The following is a 12,937-nucleotide window of genomic DNA, read 5'->3' as shown; positions in this document are numbered from 1 at the left end:
ATTCATAGAAAGCAAATTTTGGCCTATAGGTCTCTTCAGCACCGCAATTTGACCAAGGTTTTTTTTTCTTTTTTTTAAATTAAGAGACTAAATGATAAATTGTCACCATTTAAAAATTTAAAAAAAATTATTTAAATTTTATTTATTATAAATTTAAGATATAAATACGTGAGTTATATTTATTTTACATGTGAGTCTCACTGTATATATGGATTATTGTATATACCATAAGTAATGATTTTTCACTCACTAATATGAGTCTTTCGTGAATTAAGAATAATGAACCTCACATAAACGTGAGGGTGGATATAGACTGATGTGTGTGTGTGTATATATATATAATCTATGCAAGAATTCCTTGAAGCCTAACCAAGTTTTTGTACACAAAGTGCCTTAATTGAGATGAAGAACATTAAAGAAAGAAAAAAATTGCACTTAAATAAATAAAACCAAAATATTCATCTCCTAGTTAACAAATATAATAAAATAAAATAAAAGGGTGCACTTGATCCAGATCTTAAGCTTTTCTTCTATAAACAAAACATGGGGTTCCACCCTCTACAATCCCAAAACAGATCAACAGTTCTCATCTCTCGGCAATGCCTGCAACTCTAAGGAATCTCTTTCTTTCTCCCAATATCTTCTCCCTCACCTTCTTTCTATCAATAAACTCTATTTTCTTTCGTTCTTGTGACTCCATTGATGAACAAGGACAAGCTCTTTTGACATGGAAGAAGAGTTTGCACAGCTCCTCAGATGTACTCAATTCATGGAATCCTTCAGAACCAAGTCCATGCAACTGGTTTGGGGTCCATTGCAACTCATATGGCAAGGTTACAGAGATAAGCTTGAAAGCAGTAGATTTGCAAGGTCCATTACCCTCAAATTTTCAGCCTCTCAAGTCCTTGAAGACCCTTATCCTCTCTTCAGTCAATCTCACTGGCAACATTCCAAGAGAGTTGGGTGAATATCAAGAGCGCAGTTTCATTGATTTTAGTGACAATTCTCTCTCAGGCGAAATACCAGTGGAGATATGTAGGCTACGCAAACTGCAAAGTTTCTCTCTCAATACAAATTTTCTTGAAGGTGAAATTCCTTCTGATATTGGTAATCTCTCAAGCCTTATGTACCTGACTCTCTATGACAATCAACTCAGCAGTGAAATTCCTAGGAGCATTGCTGCATTAAGCAAGCTACAAATTTTCAGAGCCGGAGGGAACAAAAATCTAATGGGTGAGCTACCTCAGGAGATTGGGAACTGCACCAACTTGGTTGTATTAGGCCTCGCTGAAACCAGCATTTCTGGGAGTTTACCTTCTTCAGTTGGAAAGCTGAAAAGAATTCAAACTATAGCAATTTATACAGCACTCCTATCAGGGCCTATCCCAGAAGTAATTGGAAACTGCAGTGAATTGCAGAACTTGTATCTGTATCAGAATTCTTTATCTGGATCGATTCCAAGGCGAATTGGGGAACTTAGCAAGCTTCAGAGTCTGCTTCTTTGGCAGAACAACTTAGTGGGTTCAATCCCAGATGAGCTTGGGCGATGCTCAGAGCTCACTGTCACTGATTTATCAGAGAATCTTCTGACTGGAAGCATACCAAGAAGTTTTGGAAGCCTTTCAAAGCTTCAAGAGATTCAGTTAAGTGTTAATCAATTAACAGGCACAATTCCGGTTGAAATGACAAAATGTACAGCTCTCACTCATCTTGAAATAGATAACAATGCCATTTCGGGTGAGATTCCTGCTGCTTTCGGCAACCTAAATAGCTTGACTTTATTCTATGCTTGGCAGAACAATCTAACAGGCAATATTCCAGAGTCTCTATCTAAGTGCCAGAATCTTCAGGATATTGATCTGTCATACAACAATCTTTTTGGTTCAATTCCAAAGCAGATTTTTGGATTGCAGAATCTCACCAAGCTATTGCTACTTTCCAATGATTTATCTGGCTTCATACCTCCAGATATAGGGAACTGCACCAACCTGTATAGGTTGAGATTGAGTAGAAATAGGCTGGCGGGTACTATTCCATCAGAAATAGGAAAATTGAAGAATTTGAATTTCATTGACTTGAGCAACAATCATCTCATCGGAGGAATCCCTCCATCTATATATGGATGTGAAAGCCTCCAGTTTCTTGATCTCCACTCAAATGGGATTACTGGTTCTCTACCGGATACTCTGCCCAAAAGCCTACAGTATGTGGATGTTTCAGACAATAGGCTTACAGGTCCACTGACTCATAGCATCGGGTCATTGAATGAATTAGCCAAGCTTATCTTGGCAAAGAATCAACTTTCAGGTAGAATTCCGGCAGAGATATCATCTTGCAGTAAGCTGCAATTGCTCAATCTTGGAGACAATAGTTTGTCTGGAGAAATACCAAAGGAGCTTGGTCAAATTCCAGCACTGGAAATCTCTCTTAATCTTAGCTGCAACCAATTTTCAGGTGTGATCCCATCTGAATTTTCTGGTCTCAGCAAGCTGGGAGTACTCGACATCTCCCACAATCTGCTCAAAGGGAACTTAGATGTTCTTGCAGACCTACAAAACCTTGTTTCTCTTAACGTCTCCTTCAATGACTTCTCTGGTGAATTGCCTAACACTCCCTTTTTCCAAAAGCTCCCGCTTAGTGACCTTGCTTCAAACCAAGGTCTCTTAATTGCTGAAGGAGTAGCAACAGCCACAGTTAGCATCGGGGGTGCAGCACGCTACAGATCAGCAATGAAGCTAGTCATGTCTATTCTTCTCAGTGTCAGTGCAGTATTAGTGCTGTTAGCAATCTACATGCTAGTCTGCACCCGAATTGCTAACAATATGGTGATGGAAGATGGAAATTGGGAAATGACTTTGTATCAGAAGCTTGATTTCTCCATAGATGACATAGTTCGAAATCTAACATCATCTAATGTTATAGGCACAGGCAGCTCTGGAGTAGTTTACAAGGTCACAATTCCAAATGGAGATTCTTTAGCAGTCAAGAAGATGTGGTCGTCAGAAGAATCAAGAGCATTCAATTCTGAAATTCAGACTCTTGGTTCAATCAGACACCGGAACATAGTCCGACTTTTAGGCTGGTGTTCAAACTGCAATCTGAAGCTGCTTTTCTATGACTACCTTCCAAATGGAAGCTTGAGCTCGCTTCTTCACGGTGCTGGTAAGGGTGGAGCAGAATGGGAAACTAGATATGATATTGTGTTGGGGGTTGCACATGCACTTGCATATTTGCACCATGATTGTTTACCAGCTATTCTTCATGGAGATGTGAAAACCATGAATGTACTGTTAGGACCAGGCTATGAACCTTATCTAGCTGACTTTGGCCTAGCAAGAGTTGTGACTGGCAATGCTGAGGATGATTTAGCCAAACCAAGCCAGAGAGCTCACCTAGCTGGTTCTTATGGATATATGGCTCCAGGTACTTTTCTATTAAGATTTAATTAGCTTAATTGAAATTTCATATAATTAAATCATCAATCATGCTTCAATTTTTTTTCTTGGATTTCCTTAATTTTGCAGAGCATGCATCGATGCAGTGCATCACTGAGAAAAGTGACGTGTACAGTTTTGGTATGGTGCTTCTAGAGGTTTTAACAGGAAGACACCCGTTAGACCCAACGTTGCCTGGTGGTGCACCCTTGGTTCAGTGGGTTAGAGACCACTTGGCAAACAAGAAAGGCCCAGTTGAAATTCTTGATCAGAAACTTAGAGGAAGGGCTGAGCCCAGTATGCATGAAATGTTCCAAACATTAGCTGTATCATTTCTCTGCATCAGCACCAGAGCTACTGATCGTCCAACAATGAAGGACATTGTTGCAATGCTAAAGGAGATTCGGGATGTCGATCCTGTAAGACCAGAAACTGACAGATCTAAAGGAGTTTTGACGGCAGCTCGATCACCACCCCCAGCTAGGATTGTATCGTTACAAGGATCTTCTAGCTGCTCCTTTGCTTTCACAGATTATTCAACTTTTGATGGGTAAACATTTCAAGAATAGTTTTCTGAGCTTTTATGTTCTGTACATTTTCCATCACTTGAATGGAGTAATCAGGGTTGTTAAAGGTCCTTGCTCCTTGGGTTGTAATTTTACCATATTTGGTACTGTAGATTGTGAGAACTAATTTGTTGGAGTAAATTCAGGTAATGCAATATATTATGAAAGGTAAAAAAAAGAATAAGAGGATGTGATTATAATTTAAAGCATGCAGAACCTATACCAATCATCTGCAGTTTTGGACCTATGTAATTATAATTTAATGCAGGCAATTTGATTCTCTCCAAAAACACTATTGTAGAAGCAGCTTTCCAGCAATGTTCACATGGGCCCACGTTTCCTACACCATATGTCCATGTGCTGCCTGGGAGAGACTTTCCAGCGATGTGCAAAGAAACACATCCAACGCAGGCTAACCTGAATTTAGAAGCATATGCACTAGAGCAGGACAACTATACCAGTTAATGAATAGCATAACAATGAATAAGCAACCAGCTCACATGCAAAAGTATTGAATTTGAGACCCACATGAAGTTTATAGTCAGAACAGACAACTAAGCCAATCTAATCCCCTTCTAGGACAGATAAGTTAAACATACCAATCCAATCCTCTTCTAGGACCGATAAATTAACACAGCAGCTTTCTACACTGTTAAGCAGCAATTGGGTACTTTCAAGTTCGATTAATTTGCAATTTGTATCAAGTAGAAGTAAAAAATCTTGTCAACAGCAAGATATGGCTGAAATATTTGCATTAACTAATAGAAGATTTTATCTCGAAGCAGAAATCAAATTGACATCTACATCAACTCAACAGCAAGATCTGGATGAAATGTTTGCACTAACTGGGTACATGAATTCTTCCATTATCAGTAAAAAAACAATGGTGATCAAGCACATCTAGTTGTACCACTTTCTGCTTTGTCTTGGGGCTGTTTCCTAATTAGGATGGACTTTGTTCTGCATAGATTAGATGGCACTTGAGCACAATGACGCAAGGTGAAATCTGGCATGGTGAATGGGTGAAGCGGACAACTTTTTGGCCACAGCAGTGTAGTGCTAATGGAAACAGCAACTTATACACATTGAGCAACTTATTTTCCTTGGCGACAGTACGGACCATTAGCTGAAACTGAGATGGCCCGAATTCCTTGTGTCGTAACAGGGGAGATAGATACTTATTATGCTCTAGGAAGTATACTGAGATTCTAACTTTTTCAATATTAAACTAATAACACCCCAGCTGAAACCACGATACTGAAGCCACCGAATGATTCTTGATTTACGTGTCTCCTTGGGAACATCCTTACCTCGAAGCCATTGTTTTGAAGCCTGAACAAAAATATGATTCATAGAAAGCTTTGACATGCCATATTTTGATTCTTGACCAGTACATTCACCATCCTCAAAAACCAGTTTTATTGCCTTCTCTGCATCTGCATTGCTGACTCCCTTCCTGAACAATGCCTGTTTAAACAACTATGCTTCAAAATTAGGGGTTTACATTTCTTATAGAAAATAACACACGATAGAATGAAAATTCATCAATTTTCTTTTCTTCCTTTTTCTCCCTTTCCTTTTTTTCCCCACTTCCAGCTCATAGAATCCACCAACTAGTGCTTATCTACTAAATCTATAGCTCTCTAACATCTAATAAATAATCTTTGTGATAGTACACTGAGTTACATGACATTTTTCACCAAAGCATTCCAAGTCTAACTGGAGTCATCATTCTTCTTTGCATTCTCTACTAAGTTACTTGCATAAATATATGGAAAATAGATTAGAACAAGACACTTAATCACCATACTAGTACACAACAGCTAATGTGTTTCCACCCGATCCCGAAAAAATAAACTCCATAATTATACAAACTCTCTTCTTCCTGCAAATTTAAAACGTTCATGCATGGGTTTTTAACATGAATAATTAATCATATCTTATTTATGTTGACCCAAATAATGCTCTACCCAACTCTCAACACTAACATGAAGCCATTTTGCCAACCCTATGTGAAACTCAAGAAACTATCCAGTTGGCGTTGATGTCAAAAGTCCAGATATCATTACATGCTAGTAAGCTGCTCCTTGCACTACTCTTTTTGTGTGTGTGTGTGTCTGTGTGTGTGGGTGCGCGCGCGTGTTCCCAAACAGCAATGACTAAACTCAGGAAAGAAACAGCTAATGACAAGTGTTTATCAACCAGCCTGGATGGTCAAATTTCACCACATAACTAACCAACAGGGCAAAATTCTATCAGATTTGTTCACAATAAAGCTTATTCATCAAACATAGTTAAGAAAAACAAACACAATGAGAGGACTTCTTACTTGCTTGATCCGCCTGGGTCCCCAGCTTGAGGAAGACCATCTAGATCGAGAAAATGTTTCTGCGTACAAGCTATCATTGATCAACCCTCTACAATAAATGGAGAAAGTCAAGTCTTGTATAAGGCATCCAATAGGATCTATAGTTTAATTCTTGTGGAAGAATAAGAATTCCTCGATAAAAACAACAAATGTTATCACATGTTTAAAATGCAATATCCACATGTCACATAAGAAAATTATAGGATAATCTGAAAAACACTTCTTTTCAAATAACAAGTCGTCTACACCTGCTCTGGAAATCGGTTATCAATGCCTCCACAATATCAGGAGGAAATCTCTTCCCATGTAATTTCTTCCTCAGCTCTACCGCTGTATATGCTCTACAGGAAAAATAAATGAGCTCAAAGATAATAGCTGAAGATAAATGTGGCTCCAAGAATAAAATTAGAGAAGATAATTATTTCTTCCATTTGAACCATCCAGTTGCTTCATTAGTCTAAGTTAGGTCTCATATTACAATAATCTGTGAAACAGGAAACAGATAATCACACAAAAAGAATTAAAAAGTTTTTAACATTTCACTTCGATTGGATGGAGGGATATGAAGAGATAAGAATAGGAAAATGTTAAGGATAAGCGTTTTCCCTTATTTAGGGGTTTAATAGGTTTGAAAAAGAAAGTATATGCAAGGAATAGTTATCCCTTCAAACCCCACTTTGCTTTCTTGTCAACATTGAGGAACTAAGACTTATCACTTCCTCAACATTAAAAATAATCTTTTTTTAAAATATAACTATTTTAACCTTAGAGCTTAAAATCGTTTTTTATCCCTTCCAACTTCTAAACATGAAACATCACTTAACGTCTCATTTCTTTTCCTATCCCATGGATCAAACACAATCCTTTCCTTTCCTAAGCAACCAAAACTTCCAAATATAGTGCTATATTTACTCTTAGGTTATGTTTGGTATAACGTAATTAAAATTGTAATATAATCGTAATTTCATTGCATATTTGATTACAATGTTTGGCAACACAAAAAAATTTGATATAATGGAATGCCAATTACATAATATAATCAATTATACTTAAATTAGCGTAATAATCATCACATATGTAATTATGATTACTTATTTTAATTTTTTTCACTTATTGTCAACACTATGTTAAGGTTATAAGTCCCTAACAAAGATGAATGTAGTAGAATAGAGAAATACAGATAAAGAGAGAAGATAGAGAGATAGAAGAGTTAGAGAGAATAGAACAGGAGAAGAACTTGTGTTCTTGATAATTTTTGGAATGAATTACAATATAGCTACACTGAGTATTTATGCTTACTAACTGCTTTCCCTTAGCTGTTCCTGCCAATCTAATCCCTTCTACACTCTTCTGAAACTTCTAGAAATACACTTATTCTCATTTCATCTGATTCCTATATTTCTTCCTATAATACATGACAATACCCCCGTCCTTAGCACTTTCTTTTCCTCAAGAAAGTGGAGCTTCAAGAAATTGGGCCAAGATTAAACTCTTATCTTCCCAGGTTGCATCTTCTGCCTCTAAGTTAAGCCATTTGATAAGTCCTTACTCCACTTGTTGATCTCCTCTCAACATAGTTCTGGTCTGCAATACTTTCTCTGGTGCCATTTTGATCTGATCATCTTGCATCACAAGCAGCTCATTAGTCACCACAACATTATCCCCAAGCTTCTTTTTTAACAGAAAGACATGAAAAATAGGATGTATAGAAGAAGATGGTGGTCATTCCAGCTTGTATGCAACCTTCCCAACCTTAACAATAATCCTGCATGGGCCATAGAATTTAGCAAACAATTTAAGTGTCTGCCTCACAGCTACAAAATCTTGCCTATAAGGTTGAAGCTTTAAATAGACCAAATTCTCCAACAGCAAATTCCCTCGCAATTCTACTTTTATCAGCCTGCTGTTTCATTCTGTGCTGAGCCTTTACCAAATTTTCCTTTTAACAAATTATTAAGCTGCTGCCTCTCCTGAAGAAACTTCCCCACAGCCCCTACAGTTGAATCAGTAGAAAAACTCTAATGGAATAAGGATGGAGCATACCCATACAATGCTTCAAAAGGGGACATCTGAATGGCAATGCTTCAAAAGTGGACATCTGAATGGCACTGTGGTAAGTTGAATTATACGACCACTCAGCCATGGGCAACCAAGCACACCAATTGGAGGGTTTCAAATGCACCATACACCTCAAATAGTTCTCTACACATTGGTTCACCCGCTCAGTTTTTCCATCAGACTGAGGATGACAGGCTGAACTAATAGCCAACTTTAGTCCCATGCTTTTAAACAGCTCCTGCCAAAACAAACTGGTAAAAATCTTATCCCTGTCAAAGACAATGACTTGAGCAGCCACATGCAAGTTGAAAACATTAGCAACAAAGACCTGAGCTACAGAAGAGGCTGAGCATGGGTGTGACAAAGGAAGGAAATGACTAAACTTAGTGAACCAGCATATAACCACTAGGATAGCATCCTTCCCTTTTAACTTTGGTAACCCTTCAATAAAATCCATAGACACTTGCCGCCATACTTGAGTAGGAACAGAGAGAGGCTGCAAAAACCATGGATAGCTACAGTGTTTTCCCTTACATCTAGCACAAACTTCACTACTGTCCACCCAATTCATAAAATCCTTCAACAATGCAGGCCAAAAGAAATACTTTTTTAATTTCAAATGAGTAGCATGGACACCAGAGTGGCCTCCTGCTGAATTGTGATAGGATTCTAGCAATACATTTCTCAAATTAGTAATGGTGCCCACATACATTCTGTCCTTGTAAAACAGAATACCATTCTTCAATTTGTAACCAGGCACTGCATCAGCAACCACAGACAATTGCTTAATTAATGCAGTAGCTTTGTCATCAGAAGCATACGAGTCGACCAACTTCTGCATCCAAGAAGGAACAGCCACAAAATACATAGAATAAGAATGAGAATCCGTGCTAGCATACCTCCTAGAAAGTGCATCTGCCACCTTATTCTCAATTCCCTTCCTCTATAAGATTTCGTAATCCAAGCCTGGTAGTTTGGAGATCCCTTTCTGCTGCAAATTATTGTGTAACCTCTGCTCTAACAAGTATTTGATGCTTTCACAATCAGTTTTGATGCATGCAGAAAGAGATGATTCTCCTTAATTTCAATTAATCTATACATGGGTATGTACATTAATTCCTATAATTGTGTTTTACTAATTAGGAAGAAATCCTAAATAGGAATACAGAATACAGAATATACAGAGAAATAAGATAGTGATTGACTTTCCATAACACTCCCCCTCAAGTTGGAGCATAGATGTTAATCATGCCTAACTTTTACAAATGCAGTCAATCCTAGCTCCATTCAGAACTTTTGTGACAATATCTCCTAACTGCTCTCCAGTTTTGATATGTCTTATTGAGATGATCTGTTGTTGAATCTTTTCACGAACAAAATGACAATCAATCTCAATATGTTTGGTCCGCTCATGAAACACCGGATTAGAAGCAATATGGAGAGCAGTCTAATTATCACACCACAATTTCGCAGGTAGGGAGGTCTTAAAACCTGTCTCATTTAGTAATTGAAGTATCCACATTACCTCACATACTGATTGTGCCACGGCTCTGTATTCGGATTCAGTACTAGATCGAGAAACTACACTCTGCTTCTTGCTTCTCCAAGACACCAGATTTCCTCCAACAAAAACGCAATATCCAGTAGTTGACATCCTGTCAACCTTAGATCCAGCCCAGTCGGCATCTAAAAAACATTCAACATTCAAATGCCCATGATTACCATATAACAAACCTCTTCCTGGAGCGGCCTTCAGATAACACAAGATTTGTCCCAAGGCTTCCCAATGAGCAACAATTAGGGAAGACATAAACTGACTTACTACAGTAACAGCATAAGCAATGTCAGGACGAGTGACTGTAAGGTAGTTCAATTTTCCTACCAATCTCCTGTATCTCTCTGGATCTTCAAATAACTCACTATCCCCAGCTAACAGTTGTAAATTTGGAGTCATTGGTGCACTACAAGGCTTAGCACCTAATTTTCCTGTCTCTGTCAATAGATCGAGGACATATTTTCTTTGAGACAAGAAAATACCCTTCTTACTTCTCATAACTTCAATACCCAAGAAATACTTTAACAATCCCAAGTCTTTGGTCTGAAACTGGGTTTGGAGGAAGGTTTTAAGAGATGAAATACCTGCAGAGTCACTCCCAGTGATGACAATGTCATCCACATAGACTACCAGGAGAATTAGACAAGCCTCAGATTGCCTATAAAATACTGAGTGATCACACTTGCTCTTTTGCATACCAAATTCCTGTATTGCTTCACTAAATCTCCCAAACCAGGCCCTAGGACTTTGTTTCAAGCTATAAAAAGACTTCCGAAGCCTACAAACTTTACCCAACTCCCCCTGAGCAACAAACCCAGGTGGTTGCTCCATATACACCTCCTCCTAAAGATCACCATGAAGGAAAGCATTCTTGATATCCAATTGGTGCAGGGGCCAATCATATGTAGCTGCTAAAGAGATAAACAAGCGAATAGAAGTGAGTTTAGCTACAGGAGAAAAAGTGTCAGAGTAATCAACCCCATATGTCTGAGCATATCCTTTTGCTATAAGGCGTGCTTTTAACCTAGCCACAGAACCATCAGGATTTACCTTTACTGTAAATACCCATTTGCAACCAATAGCTTTCTTACCAGTGAGCAAAGGCAACAGTTCCCATGTACCATTAGCACCTAAAGCCTCCATTTGCTCTTTCATAGCAGCACACCAGCCAGAATGAGACATTGCCTCACCAACAGTATTAGGGATAGGAACAGAGTCTAAAGAAGTAACAAAACACCGAGAACAAGAAAACAATTGATTATAAGAAACAAAAGAAGAGATAGGGTAAGTACATGAACGTTTACCTTTACGAAGAGCAATGGGTAAGTCGAGATCAGAATCATGAACAGTATGAGGTACAGGATCTCCCAACGAAGTAGCTGGTGGAGGATCTGAGTCAAGAATCTCCAATCTCCATGAATAAACATGAACAACAGGAGGTCGAGTAGGTCTAGAGACAAAAGGAACAGGCTGTGGGAGAGGACTAGACATTGGTTGGACAATATATATTAAGAGATCATCCTCCTCCCCCTGACTCTCATACACAAATGATTGAGGAAAAAATGAACTGGACTCAAAAAATGTGACATCTGTAGAAACAAGATAACGATTAATAGTAGGAGAGAAACAGCGATACCCTTTTTGGAGCCAGGAGTATCCAAGGAAGACACATTTGAGAGACTTTGGATCCAATTTAGTAACCTATAGACGAACATCACGCACAAAATAGGTACAACCAAAAATACGAGATTCAACAAGGAACAAAGATTTTGTAGGAAACAAAACAGTATAAGGAATATCCCCATTAAGGACAGAAGACGGCATACGATTGATCAATAAACATGCCGTAGAAACTACATCCGCCCAAAAGTGTTTAGGAACTTTCATCTGAAAAAGAAGTGCACGAGTTACCTCAAGAAGATGCCGATTTTTTCTTTCGGCCACGCCATTTTGGGATGGGGTATCCATACAGAAAGACTGATAAAGAATTCCATTTTGTGTCATATAAGACTGAAATTGTGTTGAAAAGTATTCTTTAGCATTGTCACTTCTTAATATGCGCACATAAATATTAAATTGAGTTTTGATTTCATTACAAAAGGCACAAAAGATAGAAAACAACTCAGAATGATTCTTCATTAAATATAACCAGATAACACGAGAGTAATCATCAACAAAATAACGAAATCCAGTTTTAGAAGTAACAGAACAAGGACCCCAAATATCAGAATGAACTAACTCAAAAGGGGATGAAGCCCCGTTTATTGACTCTAGACACAGAAGGCAAACGATGATATTTTGCAAACTGGCACGACTCACATTCTGGTACTGATAAAGACTGAAGTTGAGAACACAGCTTTTTCATAGTAGACAAAGAAGGATGGCCCAATCTACAATGAGCTTCAAGAGGTGTTAAGGTACTGGAGCAAACAAGCGACCGCGGTACATGATTTTCCAGAATGTAGAGACCACCCGACTCGCGTCCTCTACCAATAATCTGCTTCGTCGTAAGATCCTGAAACAAACACTGATCAGAAAAAAAGGAAACGAAACAATTTAAGATACGAGTAAGTTTACTAACAGAAAGTAAATTAAAAGAGAATTTTGGTAGACACAAAACAGATAACAAAGAAATTGACAAAATCAAGTTCGCAGTTCCAGAATCCATGACACAAGAAGTAGAACCATCAGCTAAAGTAACAGTAGAGGAAGTGAGATTAGACTGACAAGCAGATAGAAGACTAGAATTACCTGTCATGTAATCTGTCGCACCAGAATCAATAACCTATTTGGATGAGGAAGACACAAGGCATGTAGTGAATTTACCTAACTCAGCGATCGCAGTGACAGGGAAACTGGTAAGCTTTAGAGATGCCTGATACTGGGAAAACTGTGAAAAATCCTCTGCAAATACCAAAACAATTTTCTCAGAAAAAGATACTGTAGAATCCTCTGC

At 38.2% G+C, this 12,937-nt stretch overlaps 1 protein-coding gene across 1 annotated transcript; it reads left to right on the top strand.

The window, feature by feature from the left end:
- The first annotated feature begins 554 nt into the window (after positions 1–554).
- Positions 555–4,116, top strand: LOC110631492 (LRR receptor-like serine/threonine-protein kinase RGI3). Its single transcript, XM_021779337.2, has 2 exons — positions 555–3,423; positions 3,525–4,116. The coding sequence occupies exons 1-2, from the start codon at positions 600–602 to the stop codon at positions 3,986–3,988; spliced, it is 3,288 nt and encodes a 1,095-aa protein (XP_021635029.2). The 5' UTR covers positions 555–599; the 3' UTR covers positions 3,989–4,116.
- Positions 4,117–12,937: the final 8,821 nt, after the last annotated feature.

The sequence above is a fragment of the Hevea brasiliensis genome, chromosome 9 (assembly GCF_030052815.1).
Source record: "Hevea brasiliensis isolate MT/VB/25A 57/8 chromosome 9, ASM3005281v1, whole genome shotgun sequence".
Classification (NCBI taxonomy): Eukaryota; Viridiplantae; Streptophyta; class Magnoliopsida; order Malpighiales; family Euphorbiaceae; genus Hevea; species Hevea brasiliensis.
This window is presented reverse-complemented; position numbering and strand designations above follow the sequence as displayed.